The sequence below is a fragment of the Chelonoidis abingdonii genome, chromosome 3 (genome assembly GCF_003597395.2).
Source record: "Chelonoidis abingdonii isolate Lonesome George chromosome 3, CheloAbing_2.0, whole genome shotgun sequence".
Lineage (NCBI taxonomy): Eukaryota > Metazoa > Chordata > Testudines > Testudinidae > Chelonoidis > Chelonoidis abingdonii.
In genome coordinates this window covers 145,111,675-145,134,065 of record NC_133771.1, presented here as the reverse complement: position 1 = coordinate 145,134,065, position 22,391 = coordinate 145,111,675, and the positions used below count along the sequence as shown (strand labels likewise).

The window sequence follows — 22,391 nt, the reverse complement described above, 5'->3', positions numbered from 1 at the left end:
ACACTCTCTGGTTACACGTGGCAAGATGACAGCAACATCTGCCAGTCGCAAGTTTTCCCCAAACCATGTGCTCTGCAATATCTATCCTCTCCTGAACCATTCAAAGCGATTCATGTTCGCTTGTTCTTTTAAAGATACAATACCCAGCAATTTGCCACATTGACTGGAGTTAACATTCACTTTAAATCAAACACAGCACTGGGTTGATTTGGATTAAACGTAAAACAAATTTATTAGTAGGATTTTACATGAGTTCATATATAAAGAATAAAGTTAGAAATGGTTACAAGCAATTAAGTGAAAAACAATTTCTAGAGACTAAGACTTAACAAAACTGCACTTGTGGTTCAAGGTCAGAGTCTCGCCCACTACATTCCAGCACGGTGGCTGACCACATCGCTGATCAGGATCTCTGATAAAGTCCAAAGTGCTCAGTTCCTTTGTCGTCTTAGATGAAAGATCACTTGGGGTTCTTACCACCTTTCATTTATAGTCCATAAGAATCCCTTTTAAATGTTCACTGAAGATTAGCTTCTTCCCGCAAGATAAAGCTCATTCAAGCTATGAGGAAGGCAACATGAAGTCTCCTGGTGAAGGATGTTCCATGCTGTTTGTTTCCCCTGCTGATGTTTGCTAAAATGCAAATTACTCTTTCCTGCAGTCTCTTCCCATTGCTGTGATGCTGAGTAGTTGTTTCCTCCCTTTGTTGGCTTGACGGTTTTGTTTACCTTCTATGTAAATTGAATTCCTATTGTTGCTTAATACCTTGAAGATACCTTTAAGGTGGTAGACCCCCATTCCTTTGTCTAGGGTGGGTAACTTTGGCCCCGCCTGGCAGGCATGCTTTATTAACATAATTATCAATGTTTGTAATTTTGAATTTGTCCTTTGTACATTATATCCTTCAATAATATTAACAAGGTTATTAACTTTCTATTGATATCTTCAGGGGCGGTTCCAGGCATCAGCATGCCAAGTGTGTGCCTGGGGTGGCAAGCCACGGGGGGTGCTCTGCCAGTCGCCGCGAGGGCAGCAGGCAGGTTGCCTTTGACGGCATGCCTGTGGAGGGTCCACTGGTCCTGCGGCTTCGGCGGACCTCCCGCAGGCAAGCCACTAAATTCGCAGAACCGGGGACCTCCCACAGGCAAGCTGCCAAAGGCAGCCTGCCTGCCATGCTTGGGGTGGCAAAATGCCTAGAGCCGCCCCGGGATATCTTACATGACACCTTTTAGATACAGTTATGACATTAATGAGTTGGGTACACTGAACTGCTCAAGCCAGTGGAAACTCACTATCAGATACCAGTAAGCCCCTTGCCCTCTTGCATTGGGATGCTGTTAGGGTCACGATTTGGACCAAAGACTAAAACTGAGGGTATAAGTCTTTATTGGAAAGAGTCGGAATTGGCAAGAATTAATTATGCTGGGATTTCTATCAATGTACTTTCATACCCTTTGCTTTCCAGTCAAACACAATTGTGTATCTGAGAACATAATTGGACCTATTTGTTTCAAATAAACTGATTTTGTTGGAAAGTAAGGCCTTATAATTTGCTAAAGGTTTCAATTTGAAGAAGTCAAGCAGTGAAGCAGTATGCTGAATGAATTGTCCCTCCTTCCTGATAGAGAGTGATCTATTTTGAACAATTGTTTAGCAGTGATCTCCGTAATTTGGATACATTGGGACACATGTAATTTGCAAGTGTCAGGCAAAATATAGAATATAGAAAACAATTTCCCAAAAGTAGATGCAAAAAGGAGAAAAGGTACAGGATGAAATAGCTGTATCCCCTGCCTTTTTTTGCTGTTGGATCCTGATTCTTGCATCATGAAGGTAAACAAAAGCAGGGTGGGTGGCTCAGAGCAGAAACTTGGAGTGAAGCCTTGCTAATCTGAGCCTAGAGGCTGTTCCATGCTTAAAAAAACCCAGCTGTAAGGGCAAGTAATGGTGCTAGGGAGTGTGCATCTTCCATATGGAGCAGGGGGGCACTTAAGGGAAGGGTTGCTCAAGTAAGACGGAGGGAATGTGGGGAGGAGAGGTGGTCCTGGTGGGCTAAAAAGGAAATAGGAGACCAGTTTAGTTTATTAATATTCGCAGGATGTACTCATCCTTACTGTGTTAAGGGTTAAATAACTAGTTCTGCCTATAAGAAATTGCTGGGCTTCAGGAACCTCATTAATTATATAGTATTAAAAATTGTTCACATCCATGTTTATTGTATGAGTATAGAAAACCTGATTCTGAGAAGTGCTAAGTACTGGCAATTCTTAGGGTATGTCTGCACTGTTTCCTAGTGTGGCTAGACAAACACATGCTAGCTCTGCTTCAGCTAGTGCACTATATATAGCAGTGTAGCCAGGGGTAGTGCAGGTGGCAGCTTGGGCTAGTTGCCTGAGGGTGTACTCAGAGAGTCTGGACAGGTTTGTATTCAAGTGGCTTGAATACAAACCTGTCCAGACTCTCTGAGTACACCCTCAGGCAACTAGCCCAAGCTGCCACCTGCACTAGCCACTTGAATACAAACCTGTCCAGACTCTCTGAGTACACCCTCAGGCAACTAGCCCAAGCTGCCACCTGCACTACCCCTGGTTACACTGCTATTTTTATCGTGCTAGCTCAAGCAGAGCTAGTGTGTGTCAGTCTACCGGTGCTTGGAAGCATGCTCCCAGCTGCAGTTTAGACAGGAGTTTAGTGACTTCACTAAGAGTTGTAGGTTTTTAGGGCATGTGTGAGGATCAGGCCCTAAATCATGGGCCCAATAAACAGTCCCCCAAACTAACAATACTTTTACAAAATGGGAGACTTTGTAAAAAGTGGTTTTATTAAATGTCTTTTTTTGTCTCCTTTTAGGGTTGCTCTTGTAGAAAACATTCCTGAAGGTATAAACTATTCAGACAGTGCACCGTCCCACTTGTCTCTTTTCCAAGGCTGGATGAATTTGCTTAATATGGCTGAAAAGTCTGTTGACATAGTATCTTCCCAATGGGATCTCTATCACAGTCATCCATCTGCATGCCAGGTATGCTTTGGTCTAAACTATCACCCCTCTGTTCGGAATCTAGTTTTGTATCTTGCTGCTCATGTTCTTCCTTTGTTGGGCTATGGAACTGTGGCTTAACAGAGCTATTTGGCTGAATATCAGGCGGAGGAGAGGAGAGGAAAATACCTCCTAATTATGCAATCTATAATAGCAGAGCGGCAGAATGGGATCTCTGCTATAGTTAAGGTTAAAACCAGCGTTATCTGTAAAGCTCAAACATTCTGTATTCTAAAATCTATAAGGTTGATTGGATTGCCTGTAAATTTGGTATGGGATCCAAATGTGGGTCCATTTGATCAAGAGATTTCCAAAGTACAGCTCCCTGAAATCCTCCCACCTTTGCTTAAAGTTGACTTGTTCTGGCAACATTTACTGCAGACAGATAAAGGTCAAATCAGGATTCACATCATTGCACATGGATCTCCATCCCCACACAGGTTACCCCCAAGAGAGTGTATGGCACTCACCAGCATTTTGAGAGAAATCAAATTAAAGTGTTATTTAAAAATGAGTTTGTTTTTGCAGTTAGGCACATGACAAACAGTTCTAAGACTCACGCACAGAGAGAGGCTAACTATCTGGAAAACTACCTTTCCATCCCTGGATGTGTGTGGCTTGGAGGGAATTTAATGGTCATTAAATTTGAGTACTACTTCTGGTTCAAATCCAGCCCAGGTCAGGGGGGTGGGAACCAATAGGCATATTGCTCCAATCTGCCCTTATCAAAAGGCAATTTGTGTTTTAGGAAATGTAATCTGAGTATAGCATAATATTCACAATGTACTGTAATTATTTTGCAAAAAGAAAATAAATAACACAAAAGCTCAGTGTGAAGAGAGAGTGGCTGGGGTGGAAAAGCAGGTAGGAATAGGGAAGAGAGGTTGGGGGATCAGGTGGCAGAGATGGGGAGGAATGGAAGGGGATACTGGGTGAGTAACGGGACTGAGGGAGAATAGAGACAAGGTGTGCTGCTCAGCCCCACATTTCCCACTCTGTGTGTGCCAGGATCTGAGGGGACAGGGACTACCCATCTCTGCTATGTCTTATGGGAGTGCAAGTAGGGTTAATTATACAAATGTAGGGTTATTTGAATAATGGGTTCCTGAGATACCCTCCCAGGAAAAAAGAAATTTTATCAAGTTCACAGATTCCAGCAACTTTGAAATCCACCGGGGCAGAAATCTGAGAATGAACTGTAAACATTTTGGAAAAATCTGTCACTGTCAAGTTGTATGGTGTGGCGCTTTTTTTGTTGTTGTGTTTTTAAAGAAATCTGAGTATGGCAGAATATTCAGAAGGTGCTGAAATTATTTTTGAAAAGCTAATAAATTACATGTGTGAATGTTCCCTGGAGAAGGGAGGTGTGATTAGGTGGGAATGGGGGAGAGGGGTTTGGACCTGTAGTGAGGGATGGAGGTATTGTGAGAGGGAATGAATGGAATGGGTGGGAGGGTAGTAAAGAGGAGTTGAGGGTCTCAGGTAAGTGGGAGAGGATAGGGATTAGGGGAGTGGAAGGGATGAGGATGGGAGGGATTGGAGAATCTGAGTGATAGCAAAGGAAGTTTGGTGGTTAGGGAGGGTTATAGCCAATAATAAAAGATACCGGGTATATTTAAGATATAGAGGTGAAATATAAGTATTAATTAATGTTGTAATTCAGGACTTATAGGCCTCAGGCCTGTAAGATATTTAGCATAGCCAATCAAGGTCTCAGGCCTAAAGATAGGTGATTCATTGGTTAGTTCCTCATGTCAGCCTATGTTATGAGATGGAACAGTCAAAGGAATAGCTGTGCTGATATTTAGGAAATATATATTGCAATGTACCAGTTAAAGCCTGATAGAGTATTCTGGGGATTTTTGCAAACATAGAGTGTCAGCAATGTGCTAACTACAAGTTATGGTGACTGAGTGACATAAATGTTAATAAGTATAAGAGGAACTAACAAGTTAGTCTATAGAAGTGGCCACTCCAAATTTAGTGGGCTGTGGAAGTACAAATAAGGAAAAGGAGTTGAAACCTTCATAAATATGTACAAACCTTAGTGGGTGTCAGCATAACACATTATAAAATCTGTATCTGGGCCTGTGCCTTTGGAGACACCAGGATGACACCTTCTGGTGAGGAGGAGGAGGAGGAGGAGGATGACTGACACTCTAGAGTTTCCAAGCAGGAGATGAGAGTGATGGCAGTCACAAGGCTAACTTCTTTGCACTGTCTCTCTATTGGCTATTGTACTTCAGTGTTGTGGGATTGTTTATTTGCTTAGTGTATTTATTCGTAAAGGAATTTGTGATCAATTGCAGTTGTTTCTTGTGTGTTCCTCATTTCTCTCAGTCTAATGATACTGATAATACTCTTCCTAATTCTGTAGCAACTCAGGAGACTGAACCCTTATTGATCACTGCCATCTAAGAGATTAATCAATACACAAATCCATCAGTTAAGTTACAGATTTGGCATCTGTCATGGTACAATTCCCCACTCTGAACCTTAGCGTCCAAAAGATGGGGTACCAGCATGAATTCCTCTAAGCTTAATCACCAGCTTAGAACCTGTAGCGCTGCCACCAACCAGGAATTCCAGTGCCTGGTACACTCGGGTCCCCCCAAGATCCAGCCCTCTGCATCTTAATTCCAAGGAAGTAAACCCTTTCCCCCACTGTTGCCTCTCCCAGGCTTCCCCTCCTGGTTACCCTGGGATACTGTGATCAAACTCCTTGAATCACAAAAACAGAGAGGAAAATTCACCTTCCCCCTCCTTCTCTCTTCCCCTCCCGACTCTTCCTGAGAGAGACATAATCCTGGCACGACAAATTAGCCTCTCTCTCCCCCTCCCTCCTTTCTCTCCCACCAATTCCTGGTAAATGCCAGACCCCGTCCCTGAGTCTCACCAGAATAAACACAAAACAATCAGTTACTAAACAGAACTTTTAATTAAAGAGGGAAAAACAGTAAAAATTATCTTTGTAAATAAATGGAATAGGTACAGGGTTTTTACCTAATAGGCACTGGGAATGCCCTCCAGCCTAAGTTATTCAGTACAATTAAATCCTTCAGCAAAATACAAATTTGACTCCTCCAGCCAAATGGACACACTTGCAAATAAAGCAAAACAAACATAAAACCTAACCGCCACTACCTATACTTACTATTTCGAATCTATAGAACTGTGTCAGGGAGATTGGAAGGAAACCTGGTTGCACGCTGCGTCCCTCTGAGCCCCCAGAGTGACAACACCAAAAACTAACAGCACACACAGAAACTTCCCTCTCTCAAGATTTGAAAGTATCCTGTCCCCTGATTGGTGCTCTGGTCAGGTGACAGCCAGGCTTACTGAACTTGTTAACCCTTTACAGTCCAAGAGATATAAAGTACTTCAGTGCTATTAACTTTTCTTATCTGTTTATGACAGCACCCCAGATGGGACCAGAAAGAGCACATAGAGAAGAAGGCCACTGTCTAGTGAGACAGAAATAGATCAAGACCATCCTTGGTGCTAGCCTGGGAATAAAATCCTTGTCATAGTCTGACTCTGAGCAGGGCAAACTGCTACAGTTGTGTAATCAACCTGGAATGGCACTTCCACTTCTCAGTTCCGTCTCTTTTTCTTTTGTCGTTCTGAAATTATGGGCCCATAAAGAAAATAAAGTGTAATAAAAAGAAAAATAAGAGAAATTAAGGATAAGAAATTAGAGAATGGAGGTGAGTGCCCTCTTGTTTCTCAAGAGGGAACACAGGTTAGAATTTCTCAAGAAAGGAGTCTGGGGGGAGACGTCTTCTGTGGGGGAAAAAGGTAAATTGTAGTGATTAGTCATTTTGCAATTTCACAAGAAGAGAATTATTTTTCTTTTAAATATATAGATGTGAATGGGTAGATATTGTGATATATGAATAGTAGCACCAGATATTAACTGAATAAATAGTAGTGTTGGGACCCTACAGTTATTTACAGACCAGAGGATCCCTGAAATATAAGACTTCTCTGGACTGTGCCCTGACAGAAGATTAAGGGAAGCTCTGTGATCTGAAGGATTTCTGGCCACTAGTAGCTGACGCGGAAAAAAGCACCACAAGTGCTTCCTGGCAGCGAAATAGAGAAGGGAGGAAATGACAGCCCCTTTAGTGAATTGTGGAGGATCTTAAAGGGATTTGGTATAAAAATAACCAGTTGAATAAGAGCCCAAATAAGCCTATGCAAGGAATACCTTCCTAAGAGTATCTAAAAGCCCTGGAAGTGGGCTCTATTTATTTTTGGCTTCACTCCTTTAAGGTGTCAGTAATATTTAGTAGAGATATTCTTGCAGGACAAAGTGGAATCCCAAAAAGCTGATTGTAAGAAGCTTAAAAATCAAGTAAAGGAACGGTCAAGTGAGTGAGAGTCTCAAAAGACCAAAAGAAGTAATCTCCATTTATAAGAAAATAATGGAAACTTAGTTAATCGCAGGTCTTAGAGGCCTTGTAACTATGTATTTTATAACCCAGTGGGGGAAGACTGCAAGCTGTAATAAAGGTAGAAATAGTTATGCAAAGTATATGGGTGAAATAAAGTACCTTTTAAAAGATTCTGTTAAGTATCTATCTGTTCATCTTAATAATTTATCATGTAATTATAACATTAAAGATACTATGTTTGTGCTCTTAATTTGTAATTCCCGGTTAATCTTCATTTAAAAAACAAACAAATTTACATAAACCAATCAAAAGTCATTAAAATTCTTTGGCCAGCAGCCAATATGTTGCTGTACACTAAAAGGGAAGTAACTTCCCTAGCAGTTTTGTCTGTATGTAAAAAGAGAAACTGACAAACCAAATTGCTTTTAACATAAATTGGCTTAAAATTAAATTGGTTGCCTAGAAACTCATGTTAAAAAAAACTTTAAAGTTTTTAAACATAGATAATGTATTTTAAAACAAAGCTAATTATCACTATTTGCCTTTGTTTAGGGGTATTTAATGTAGTATTTTAGTAACATAGCAATGATTTATAAGGTTCAGCATCTTTTCGAGCAAGGCTATGGCTGATGTAAATGTGAAAGGTAACTTAAGCTACGTCTATACTAGCACCTTTGTCGGTATAAGAAACACCCCCCCGAGTGCCACAAGTTACGCTGACAGAAGCACCGGTGCTGTCAGCTCTATGTCAGCAGGAGATGACATAGCTACTGCTGCTCATTGGGGGTGGTTTAATTATGCTGATGGGAGAGCAGCTACATGTGAGATGTTACAGCGGCATAGCTGCATCAGTACGGCTGTGCCACTGTTAGGTCTCTACTCTGGACATGGCCTTAGTAAATAAAGGTAGGGTTAAAAACAAGCCCCACCCACTACACCCCTAATCTGTAAAATACAGCAAATAGGAAAAGGAAAAAAGGTAAAACTCTTTTGTAAAATTAAAGTATTAAGAGAGAGAGAATGTGTGTGTGTGTGTGTGTGTGTATATGTATATATGTATAAATAAGGGTTATTTATATATAAAATTCTGTTCGCGTGTCTGCATTGGCCAGACTGCCAGCCACAGAACTTGTTGGGTTTAAAAATCTGGTGGTTAATAAAATATTCTTTATTCAGCTAATTGGTTATTGTATATCATTATCCCAAAGATAGGTATCAAGTCCGTTATAATCCTAGACATGCCTGCAGTGGCAGTGGGAAAGAAAAACTTTCTACTTTATACAGAAGCTATCCTGCTCCCTGTATATTCTGGAGGACCCTACTCCTGTTGGGATGTCTTTGGGCCCTTCTCCCTGCCCCTCCATGTGAGCTGGGGTTAGGCAGGGAGGAGAGGAAGACACACAGGCAATGCAAATTTAACCATCTGAAATCCAAAAAGTTAATATTTAAGATAAAAATCACCCCTATGTGGAGTGGGAGCTGGCCAGAGTGTGGGGGGCCTTTTTAGGAGTAGAGTAGACTAGGTGGACCTTGGGGCATAGCTGGAGAAGTCTGGAAGAAGCAGAGTCAAGTGTGTCAGCTGGAGGTGGTAGCATGTAACCCTCCAATAATCTGCTGCCTGTGATATGTGGATGCAGTGGCATAGAGCAGGAGAGAACAAGGAGCAGCTTCTTACATGTTAATGGATTCTACAGTGGTGAAGTTTGACTTAATGAGATGGGAAAGGGAAGAGGAGCTGGAAATGTTGGTGGAAACTACATGTTGTAGGGAGTAGTGAAGAAGGGGGTGGAGAAGGAGTGAGACACAGCAGTTTTCTCTCTTGCGTGCTTTAAATTACTGTAACCACCATGTAATTAAACTGACATAAACCATGGATGAGATTTCTGATACTGAACATTTCAAAGCACCACCATTATTCCCTTTTCACTATAACAAAATGTACAGGAGTGGGGAGCAACACTTAGGAATCACATAACAACAGTGTGACCAAGTGGACAGACCGGGACTATTCCTAGCTCTGTTTTTGGCATTCTGGTTGACCTTGGCTGAGTCATTTCCTCACTCTGGGCCTCAGTTTCCCATCTGTAAAATGGAGATAATTATATACAATTCTTTCACATTTACTAATGAAAAGTACTGTATCAAAGCTAGGTATTTTGATTATTACCTGGCAATCAGAGGAACAAGTAGTTAGACTATTTTTGCAGTCAAAATAGGTGTACAGAATTTACACAAAAATATAGAGGCCATATCTCATCTTGGAAAGTATGGGGGTAAATTTTCATTCTCTGGTTCTATGATATCAAAATCTTTCAAAATAACAGTTCCTATCTAATGGAGAAAGGGAGAAAAATGCATTCCCCATTATGTTACATCATCAAACACTGAGCATATAAGAGCATGTCTCTGGGATATATTTTTGAATGGACTCACCCTGATGAACTAAGATATTTCAGACCCTAATAAGTAGAGTGCACATCTTCTAGTGCTTACTTTACACTACTTGAGTCTTTGGGGGAAACAGGCTGTTCAGTAAAATGACAGGGAATCAGCTGAAAAATGAATGATGCGGGAAACAATTTCAGTTGTAAGGAATCCACCATGTTACACTGTCACAAACTGTTCTTTCCTTCTAGTCTTGTTTACACTACATAGTCAAAATTCAATTTACTGCATAACAGACAATGACCAGTATTCTAAAAAAAACCAAAATATGGTGCTTTGGATGGCCAGTATATTCAGTCATGAACTGGATTCTCCTCCTTCTCAAACAGGAAGTTTATAACCCTCAATAGGACTGCGTATAATTCTATTCTTTCCTAAAAACATATAGAAACACATGATACCCTAAAATGTGCATTTATATATTGATTTAAATGAGTGAAACTCTGAGGTGGGAAGCCAAAGGCACAATTTACCACCACCCCTGCTCATCCTTTAAGAATACATAAATATTGGACTATAATAAACTCAGTACATGTCAAAACAGTGAGACATTCCACAATGTAATTATTTACACTTATTTTCTAAGATATTTGAAACCCAGGCACTGTCATTCAAGCAGATGAATTTGAAGAGAAAATGTCCTAGATATTCACAGTTATTGGTATGTGCATGAATTAAAAAACAAAACAAAACATTTTCATCTGAAAAAATTCAGCATGTCATTTACTTCTGAACCAGCAGAGCCTAACAAATCCCAAACAGAAAACAAAAATAGCAAACTTAAAAATTGGGAGTTGAGCATCAAATTAATTCACTGTGATGCATTCAGATGTAAAGCAAAAATTAAAGCTATGGTTGTCATTAGCAGAGTAAGTAAGGTGAGGGACTGGAGACATTCAGGTTTGTTCCCTCTCCCTCAATGCAAAGTTTAAATAAGCAAAAGTAAATGTATTTTTCATAATGTTCAGCTCTATTTATTTCTGCCTGGTGACAGGTTTATAACAGTGAGTGATTACTTCCACTAAAGACTACAAAAACATGACTGCAACTGTCTCCAGGCAAGTCTACACTACAGTGCTACATCAACAAAGCTTACTCCTGGGGGAATTCTGCACCACTGCACGTGCACATAATTAATAAGTTGTGCATATTTTTTATTTTTTTGGTGCAGAAAAAAGCTTCTGCTGAAAAGTTGTAGCAGTTCTGCTTTTGCCCACCAGAGGGTGCTGTGGTGATAGAACACAGCAGCTGCTCCCAGCGAGCAAGGGAAGAGAAAGACCCTGTAGTGCCTTCTTCATAGTGCCCGTCAGGCCAGGTCAGGAGACAGGGGTAATGGAGAGACAGACAAACTGTGGGGTGCTGGGAGGAGTCATAAAGGGGTCATAAGAGCTAGTGGGGGAGGACAGACTGGGGCAGGGGCTGAATGGGAGTGGAGGTGCAGGGCCACATGGTGATGTGGGAGGGAGTGCAGAGCAACATAGGGACGGAAGTGGCTGGGTCAGGGCACAGAGACACATAGGAACACGGAGAGGGAGTGAAAGGACACATAGGTACAGGAGAGTGGCTGGGTGGGGGCATGGAGACACAGGAACCTGGGGAGGGGTGAAAGGGACATAGGAACAGGAGAGTGGCTGGGGGCACAGAGTCACAGGGGGAGAGGGGTGCAAGGACATGTGGATGGGGAGAGTGGGTGTCTGAGTGGGGATGGAGGGACAAGTGTGCCTGATTGAATGGGAGAGGCTAGCAGTCAGCCAGCGTCTGCATGGTGGAAGATCCCTAACAGTCATCTCCCATCAAAAAACCCAACCCTGTTCCATACTTTTCCCACCCATATCCAACCACCCTCCAAGTGCTGCATACCCAAGTTCCTTCCCAGCAAATATTTCCCTCTTCCTCAGCTCCTCCATTACCCCTAACTCCCCCCAACCTTTACACTACTTCTGGGGACTGCAGGAAATATGGTTCTGTATTGTAGTTTAAATGAATTATTACTCAAGAGTACTGTATTAATATTCCTAGTAAGGAATCTATTTGCCAAAAAACATTTTCTGAATCTTTTTTGTCTGTACCGTTACAGACATACTTGCTGACAGTTTTTTTTAAATAAATGACCAAAAATAATTGAAACTGATGTGATTATATTGTGTTATTTTGACAAATAAAATATGCAGAATTTTGCAAAATTTGAAAATATTGTTCACAGAATTTTTTAATTTTTTGGTGCAGAATTCCCCCCAGGAGTAGAAGCTATACCAATGCAGTTGGGCAGTTGTAGCATGTCTGTTGAAGATGCACTATGTTAATGGGAGAGTTCTCTCCCATTGGCATAATTACTCCACCTTGGCAAGAACCATGAGCTATGTCAGGGAGAGAATGTCTCCCACAGACATAGCACTGGTGTGGACAGCACAAAACTTTAATCTCTTGGAGGGGTGTTTTTTTTCACACCTCTGAATGACGTAAGTTAGATGGACTCTACCAGTAGCATAGACCTGCTCTCAGTTGCGCAGCAAAGTGAACAGAATGGTCAATATATCTTTTATTAACTCATTTTTTTCATCCAAAAGGGCTAGTAACTGCAGACTAGCTGATAAATGTATGCTGAAGAAATCTTCAGAGATGGATTCCAGACATGATGACAAAGTATTCTCCACCCAAAACATGCACCGAAGTTATTGCAGGAAAGAAGAATAAATAAGAGTTTAGCTAAATAAGAGCTCTGCATTTTCTTGTTTTGGAAAATCAAAGTTCCTTGTCAAGTGGGAGAGCAATCGCAGAAGTTTGAAATTTTTGATAATTGCAATCTAATAATTCACAAAAGTATTAGCAAGGTGTCCTCAAGTCTTTGCAAGTTTGAATAAACTGAAACTTGCCCAAAACTAGGCAATGGGGGAAAGTGAGGACAAAACAACTAGATCAGAAACTGCCAAGTACATATGATGCTTCATATGTCGTCTTGGATTTTTATTGATGCTTCACTGTATGAGTCTTTGTTTTATCAGAAACCAAGGGAGGATGGGCCTTCTCCGTGAAGGCCCTTATGCTTTGGAACTCACTCACACCCTGCTCTGAAATAGCCCAAATTTGTTGATCTTCGGAGTATGCTGCCATGCAAACCTTTCTACAGGGACTTCTCGAGAGAGAGGTGTATTTCTTGGAGGGGAATATTTGAGGAGGGTAGAGTATTTTTTCTCATTTTGTTGCCATAAGGTTTAGTTAATATTTTTTCCTTTAACATGTATATTATGGAGTTTGCTGTTGGATGTCTTTTATTTTGATTTTTGAATTACCACATATGTCTCTGATAGGCACCTTTTTTTGGTTTGTTCTTTATAAATCTAAATAAATATATTCCTACTGACGCCTCAAATTACAGCGTGCTGCACTCTGAGGTCTAAGAGTATAATGCTGATAGTACGGGGTTGTTCAACTGTAAAATATGATTCTACAATATTTTGTGCTGGTACAGACTTCTACAGTGTAGAAATTCAAGTGAACATCTTCTGATGAAATGTTGTGTGTATTTTTCTTCCGCTGATTCCACCTCACCTTTTCTTTCACCCTCTCAGCAGAAAGCTGCATGTTCCTGGGGAGAGGAATGGGCCTGCATTGGTGATTTTGCATAGTCAGCCTGCATGTGCTCTCAAAATTGAAGTAGATATCCTGGGAGAAGGCAAAAGGTCCTGGACTGCTTCCAAAATTTACAGAATAGTAGTTCCTTCCCTGGCCATCTTAGTTATGAGACACAATGGGACTAGACAGAGGAAACTTTCAGGGGTAGCTTCCAGCACATTTTCAGTGGGGAATGGGGCAAATTTAGGATCATGCCATTTCCCTTACTCCCAGAATTCCTTCTTTCTCTTTCACTTTTCCTTGCTCTGTAGACTAATCATGTCATCAAAAAGGGCTTGCTCATAAATTGGGGACCATTGTTCTAGACTACAGTAATCAGGGTAGATGTAACTTTAGTGACCATATAAAGCTTATGTTCACAAGAAATCTGCACCCTTGATATTGAGTTTACACACTAGAAACCTGCGCAAATGACACTGTAAAATTCCAGTAAATAATCATATTATTCAGTGTGAGGTTAAGTTAGCAGCATCCACTGTTACATGGTGTTAACTGGCTGTGTGTTGCCACAGCTTTCCCTGTATGGGTGCTTGTTTTAACACTAACTAGGAGAAGGCTGGAAAGGAGGGAAAGCTGTGCTTTTTGCAACCATCCTCAAGTGAAAGAAGTGGCCAGCCCCACATTTATCAAGCTGATGTGCAAGTCCCAGGTCAGGATTAATTTGGTGTGCAAACTCTCCCACTCCACCTCACATTTCCTCCCTGAGCTATTTGTCTAGGAGGGTACCGAAGCCTTCGGCGGTGATTTTCTTTGGTACCTTCAACATCCATGCCACATACAGGGTGGTGTCAGGTGGCTTCTTTTCTGATACATTAGTTAGTTAGATATATGTCTGAAGATGGGCAGGAAAAGGTGACATCCCAGGTTCTAGACACTCCTGAAAATCATTTATTCATAACAGATAAACAAAAATGTTGGCAACCACCACCATGTACCAGCAATAACCAGCTAAACCTGCCAGCAAAGATTAGAGTACCCAGGCAGCATTCTGGGACAGGCCACAGAGTAGCCAAACTTGCCCTTCCCCTACTTCTTACTCTCAGAGGTTGTCTTTCCTCTGCTCATCTGATCAACAGCCCAGCCCCTGGCCCCCATTGACAGGCCGAGGGAGACATTTCTGAGCTCCAGCTGAAGATAGAATCATAGAAGATTAGGGTTGGAAGAGACCTCAGGAGGTCATCTAGTCCAACCCCCCTGCTCAGAGCAGGACCAACACCAACTAAATTATCCCAGCCAGGGCTTTGTCAAGCAGGGTCTTAAAACTTCTAAGGATGGAGATTCCACCACATCCCTAGGTAATCCATTCCAGTGCTTCACCACCCTCCTTGTGAAATAGTGTTTCCTAATATCCAACCTAGACCTCCCCAACTGCAACTTGAGATCATTGCTCCTTGTTCTGTCTTCTGCCACCACTGAGAACAGCCAAGCTCCATTCTCTTTGGAACCTCCCTTCAGGTAGTTGAAGGCTGCTATCAAATCCCTCCTCACTCTTCTCTTCTTCAGACTAAACAAGCCCAGTTCCCTCAGCCTCTCCTCATAAGTCATGTGCCCCAGCTCCCTGATAATTTTTGTTACCTTCCGCTGGACTCTCTCCAATTTGTACACATTCCTTCTGTAGTGGGGGGCTCCAAACTGGACGCAATAGTCCAGATGTGGCCTCACCAGTGCCGAATATAGGGGAATAATCACTTCCTTCAATTTGCTGGCAATGCTCTTACTAACGCAGCCCAATATGCCGTTAGCCTTCTTGGTAACAAGGGTACACTGCTGACTCATATACAGCTTCTCATCCACTGTAATCCCCAGGTCCTTTTCTGCAGAACTGCTATTTAGCCAGTCGGTCCCCAATCTGTAGCAGTGCATGGGATTCTTCCATCCTAAGTGCAGGACTTTGTACTTGTCCCTGTTGAACCTCATCAGATTTCTTTTGGCCCAATCCTCCAATTTGTATAGGTCACTCTGGAGCTTATCCCCACCCTCCAGCGTATTTACCTCTCCCCCCAGTTTAGTGTCATCCGCAAACTTGCTGAGGATGCAATCCATCCCATCATTTAGATCACTAATGAAGATGTTGAACAAAACTGGCCCGAGGACCAACCTCTGGGGTACTCTGCTTAATACTGGCTTCCATCTAGACATCGAGCCATTGATCACTACCCATTGAGCCCGACAATCTAGCCAGCTTTCTATCCACCTTGTAGTCCATTCATCCAATCCATACTTTTTTAACTTGCTGGCACGAATACTGTGGGTGACTGTATCAAAAGCTTTGCTAAGTCAAGATATATCATGTCCACTGCTTTCCCCATATTCACAGAGCCAGTTATCTCGTCATAGAAGGCAATCAGGTTGGTCAGGCATGACTTTCCCTTGGTGAATCCATGTTGACTGTTCCTGATCACCTTCCTCTTCTCCAAGTGCTTCAAAATGATTTCTTTGAGGACCTGCTCGGTGATTTTTCCAGGGACTGAGGTGAGGCTGACTGGTCTGTAGTTCCTGGGTTCTCCTTCTTCCCTTTTTTAAAGATGGGCACTATATTTGCCTTTTTCCAATCGTCCGGGATCTCCCTTGATTGCCACAAGTTTTCAAAGGTCGTGGCCAATGGCTCTGCAATCGCATCAGCCAAGAAGTGATGCTCACATCTTTGTCTTAGAAGGCTGGCTGGAAGACTGGAAGAGTGTGTCTGTTTTACAATAAGTGTTGGTTGCTGAATTTAGGAATTTTTTTTTCCTATTCGCTGCTGCCAGTGTGTTATGATTTTTTTATTATGCTTGATAGCTGTAAATGTACCCAGAGGATTGGCCATTAGATAAGTATTAACAATACTAACACAGTAAATGAATAAAAATAGCATGGATTATACTCTCTGCTTTTTCAGAGAGATAAAACTGTAAAGCATTGTCAAAACTTTAGGTACCCAAGTTATTGAGGGGAGAAATAATTCCGTTTCTTGTAGTGCTGTAATAAATGTAGTTCTCTGTTCTTGCACTTCCCCTGTTTTATTTTGAGTGAGACATGCATGCTTATAAAGATAACAGCAGCAAGGGAAATCAGCCAGTCTGAAATCAGGTCATCTGGTGAGAGTGAAGAAATTGGCTATATTTCTTGACTTTCATTTTTTAATTCAGTGATGCTTTTAATGCACCCATTTCCTGGGGTATCTATAGCTGGGATTGACATTGGGGATCATTGATAATTTAGATCCAAAACTGTCCAGAGAATGACAGTTTATTCATGTGAAACATATTTTGTTATATCATACTTTGCCTTTTTCAGAAGGTTGTTTAAATGGGTTGTGCAAAATACAAGAGAATATAGCCAGCTTCCTAAGAGGCATGGTTTCATAAAGGTTATATAATAGCATGCTGCAATTTAATGGTACTTGGTCTGGTACCTGATTTCTTTTCAGATCTCATAAGCTGACTATGTAAGAAATGATACTGGAGACTGTTGTGTAGTCACATAGCAGTCTGATATTGTCTCACAAATCCCTGAGTTACAGCATCAGGAGTCTTATTGGATAGAAACATTTCAAGGCCGCTGACAGCAGTGACAAAACTCTTCAGATCTTCTCCCTGGTCCTTCTGCAGAGAACAACAACAGTAAAATGACAAACACATCAGGAAACATTACCAGCTGGGGCCGAAATATTAAATGGAAAGAAAGCAAGATACTTTAACCAATACAGTGCATCATTTAAGAGACTTAATCCTGAGTTGTATTAGGAAATATTTGTAAAATTTCCCCTAGTTACTAGTATGGAATGTAAGAGGCTTTAAATACAAAGAGTTCAGTGTTTTTCATAGTTGGTTTGAGAGTCTAAATTCAGCATTGTGTGGGTTTGAGCACCTGCCAAGAGCATAGACCATGCAGTGACAAATAGGAAAAAGACAAATCTTTTCATTTGTATTATGACGGGTTGGATCACAGAAACTCCCCTCCCGATGTGCCAAGACTACTTCTATCCCTGTTTTCCCTGCGAGCTTAGGACTTCAGCACCCTATCTTGCCGAGCCAGACACTCTTTTCTACTTCAACAAAGACCCAGAGTCTGAATTACCTGCCCCAAAGCTGCAGGTTTACCTGAAAACAGCTCACAGAAGTGTGCTTGTCTTTAGCACCCAGATGCCCAACTGCCAATGCGGTCTAAACTCAAATAAATCCATTTTACTCGGTATAAAGCTTATGCAGGGTAAACTCATAAATTGTTCACCCTCTGTAACGCTTATAGAGAGATATGCGCAGCTGTTTGCTCCCCCAGGTATTAATACATACTCTGAGTTAACTAATAAGTAAAAAGTGATTTTAATGAAATACAGAAAGTAGGATTTAAGTGGTTCCAAGTGTAACAGACAGAACAAGTAAGTCACCAAGCAAATAAAATAAAATGCACAGATCTATGTCTAATCAAACTAAATACAGATAAGATCCTCACCCGTTCCAGGATGCTCCCTTTTACAGGCGTAATTCCTTTTTAGCCTGGGTCCAGCAATCACTCATACCCCCTGTAGTTACTGTTCTTTGTTTCAGTTTCCTTTAAGTATCCTGGGGAGGTGGAGAGGTTCCTTCTTTAGCCAGCTGAAGACAAAATGGAGGGGTCTCCCAGGAGTTAAAATAGACTTCCTCTTGTGGGTGGAGACCACCTCCTCACCCTGTGTAGAATCCAGTCACAAAATGGAGATTTGGAATCACATAGGCAAGTCACATGCCCATGCATGACTCAGGACCTGCAGGAAGCAGCCATTACCCGCATGCTACCTTGCATGTCCTCAGGTAGACTTCTTATGTGGATTGGAGTCTTCCAAGCTCTTTTGTCTGTTAAGTGCTTCTAGATTGAGCACTTAATTTGCACATTCCTTTCCCAAGAAGTGACCAAATGTTTTAACTAAGGCCAGGTCTACACTACGCGTGAAAATCGATTTTAGATACGCAATTTCAGCTACAAGAATAGCGTAGCTGAAATCGAATATCTAAAATCGATTTACTTATCCGTCTTCACCGCGCGGGATCGATGTGCGCGGCTCGCCATGTCGATTCCGGAACTCCGTTTGTTTTGGTGGAGTTCCGGAATCGATCTAAGCGCGCTCTGGGATCGATATATCCCATCCAGATCAGACGCGATATATAGATCCCCGAGCAATTGATTTTAACGCGCCGATACGGCGCGTAGTCTAGATGGGGTGTAAGGCTACTTAGAAATCAAGCAATTATACAGCCAATGTTCCTAACTCTGAACACACAAATGGTGCCTGCATACAACTAGGATGAACATAACCAGTAGATCATAACCTTTACATGTAGCAAAACCCTATTCTAGTTATGTCAGACATACATTTATGAGCACCCCCACTCCATAAAGCCTTATGGGGTACACTGTCACATGTATATCTCCAACAATTCTCAGCACTCTTACTCGTAGTGAACGCATTACCACTCTTTAGCCACTACATAACCTTCATTAGCATCATGACTTTGGCTGTTTTATTAAATGTTTTTGGTTTTTATTTAACATTTTCTGTATTGAGATTTTCAATGTTTTACAATTTAAGAATACAAACACTGTATTTTGACAAAACAGTTATTCTAGGGTTATATTGTTGGGTCTCTTTTGATAGTAAAAGTATTGCTCAAGATGTTCAGAGTAGATGCCTGCTTAGGTTATGTACCAGCAGTCATCAGTCAGGCCATAGAAGTTCAATCTTAAACATCTTTGAGACCCTAAGGGCTAAGGGACTGATCCACTCCCCACTGAAGACAGCAGAAAGACTCCCACTCATTTCAGTGGGAGTTGGATCATGCCTTTAGTCACAGGTGCCAGTTTCTTCATTTCCCTGGCGGTGCTTGGCCCCTGTTCTGCCCCTACCCCCTTCCCTCAAGGCTCCACCCTTCCCTCACCTTTTCCCACCCACCACCTTTTCTCATCTCTGCCCCATCCCCTGATTGTACTATGCCCTCGTTCTGCCCCTCTCCCTAGTGCCTCCTGCATGCCGCTGAACAGCTGATCCCGTCGGGCAGGTGGTGCTAGGGGGAGAGGGAGGAGCTGATTGGTGGGGCCTGCCAGCAGGTGGGACACACTGGAAGGGGTGGGAGAGGAACTGATTCGCAGGGCTGCTGGTGGGCACTCTAGCCCCAGAGCACCCACAGAGTTGGTGCCTATGCCTTTAGTCCTTAGGGAATAAGGAGAGGGGAATATTGTGTGTAGGGCCATCTAATGATCTTAGGAAAGGCGGAACAGAATTATAGTGAGCAATTTGAATACAAATGTTTTCTGATTCTCCTATTACATCTAGCTGGTCAGTAACTTCTGCCCTGTAGAAGAGATGAACTGGGTAGACCCATTAGAAGCTATTTCAGTCAGGGTAGTTTCTGCATTTAAGATGCACTGGTACATTCATAGCAGCAGAGCCCAATTGTTTCATAGAGTTTCTGTGAGCTCTGTGCTGAGACAGGAGCTGGGCGGTGGTTTTGTATGTAACACAAGTAAAAATAAACAATTGTTTACTGTAATAGCAAACCTGTGGCTTCCCTATAATTTGGAGGAAGCATTTCAACTTGTTTTTAAAAGCCTGCTGTTCTTATTTTGCCTTGATGTATACATAGCACATTGAAAATGAATGGTTAGAAATGGAGCCGTATTGCAGACAGGTTAAGAGACCTCCTGTAGTTCACTTATGCTAAGTATACAATGACATGGAACTCAATGGTGAGATGCTTGTTCCTTCCACACAGTAAAATAAAGGGATGGAAAATGCTCCCTTACTTCCTTGTGCAGACTACCTACATCACAGATGTGTGTGTGGGAGGGAGAGCAGCTGCTGGGGGTTGCTACTCACTCCTGTGCAGGTGGGGAGGAACAGGAAGGGGTTTGAGTGGAGCCGTAGCTATGTTAAAATAACATTATTTAGGTTGCAGAGTCAAGCAAAGTTAGGAAATGCCAGAATTTAGCTTGCCTGTGCAACCTTAATTCCATCCCTTTGTGCATATGCCTTATGATATTTAATCACATGCTATTTTTTGCATGGATCGTTTTCCTGGCATGAACCCTTTTAAGGCTTTAGTGTGATCAATGTACTTGGGAAGGGTGGACATTTTGTGCCGGGAGCTGATTGTCATGGTTCTGTGGATTTTTTCCCCCCCTTGTTGGTGTTGTATAGAATGGTTTGTTTGCAGGTTAATATAATGTGATTCTTGAAAACTTGCTTTTTTTTTTTCCTTTTTAAGTTTTTGTGCTCGATTTTACTTTGGGATCGTGCACAGTTCCCAATAACTTTCATGGGAAATGTGTATGTGTATTCTGAGGGTAGACCCTAGCTAAGTCAGTTAAATAAAACCATGACTTCTGCATACTTTTTCTTTTATGTTTTTTCTAATCACTTATGACATCTGTATTTAATGAGCTAAAATAGCAGCAATTAAACAGAAACCCTCATTATATTGTAGTAGCATACCATCGTTAATAGTGAGCTGGACATTATATTCTGGACTCTTCATTTTAGATATTTATAATTTAGCAGCCTATTTCATTTGGATTTAAATATTTCATGCTTGGTCTCAGTCCAATGGTTCCTTTTTTTTAAAGTTTAGCCAAAATCTCTTTTAGCTTTTACAATTATATAAGTATTTAAAAATTCATTTTTAACAAAATTAGAGAATTCCAAATTGGCTTTGTTTTGAAAGATCGGACTTAACATGGATCTTGTCTTTAGTGAGAGATTCACTCTTTGCAAAATCTTCAAAATGTGGCTTGAAATAGAAAAGGTATGAATATTTGAACAAGACACACTTAAGCATGCACAACTTGCCACTTTCATTACTAGTTTAACTATGTATATTCAAGAGCAGCAGAAAGACAAACTAGTGCCCAAATGTACCCTCTTAGTACTATTCTTGGACCACTTCCCTAATTGTTCAGTACAAAATAAATCCTTTGTCTCTGTTTTATTTAAACCAAGGAAATTAAATCCTAAACTGTTAATGCAGTATTGAGAACTGAGGGCCAAATTTGATCAGTTACACCTGTGCAACACCACTGACCACAATCTGGAATAAGTGAGCAGCAAATTTGATCTTCAAAATGGTTTTTCAAGAAAGGGGTTGAGGCTGTCTTTAGGCAGATTTCAGCATAGTTGTGGACTAACTGCTGTTTACTCCAGTTACTGTCCAGTATAATTTTGCTTTGATATGTCTTTTTTATTGCTGTATAATTCAAAAAGTTCTTTATTTTATTAACCTTGCTTTCCTTTAACATTTTCCCCAGGGCCAGCGTCTTTTTGAAAAATTGTTAGAACTGGCGTCTCGAAATATTGAGATAAAACTAGTGAGTGATATACTGCCCACCGAATCAAAGGTATTAAACGACTTGAAAACAAAGGGTAAGACCAAGGTCTTTACGTTATTATACCATTGACTGCTATATTAGCATAGCTCTTTTCTTTCACTTAAAATGCTGTTACTTCATAGACACAAATGAAGTATGTGTAAAACTAAACCTATTTGTTTAATGGTGATACCCTATAATTCTTCAGCTTACCTTGGCTCAGAGTTTTCATTCATCTTCCAAAAACTCTTTTATCACTTTAGATGGAGCAGATATTGGCAGTTTGTAAGTGGTAAAATGGTGGCCATGTGATTACAATTTTAAGTCATCGCAACCATACTAATGGTAGACAATGCAACCTGAAAGAATGATTGCAGTCTGGGATGAGATATTCTTCTCTTTTAAGCAATAGTGAAACAAATAAAATAACATGTCAATGGTATTGACGTAACTTTTGCCAAATCCTGCCATCAATTTCTATGCAAAACCCCAGTGACTTCATTGGGGGTTTCCCATGCAATTGATGGCTAGATGCAACTTGTTCTATAATGAGCGACTGCTTT

General features: G+C 41.3%; 1 protein-coding gene across 1 annotated transcript in view; it reads left to right on the top strand.

Annotated features, from left to right (window-relative positions):
* The window catches only part of PLD5 (phospholipase D family member 5), a 247,274-nt gene that overhangs the window by 110,021 nt on the left and 114,862 nt on the right, over positions 1-22,391 (top strand). Inside the window, exons 3-4 of the mRNA XM_032803236.2 lie at positions 2,851-3,019; positions 21,769-21,883. Coding sequence (XP_032659127.1) covers positions 2,851-3,019; positions 21,769-21,883 — 284 coding nt within the window. The remainder of the gene's footprint in view (positions 1-2,850; positions 3,020-21,768; positions 21,884-22,391) is intronic.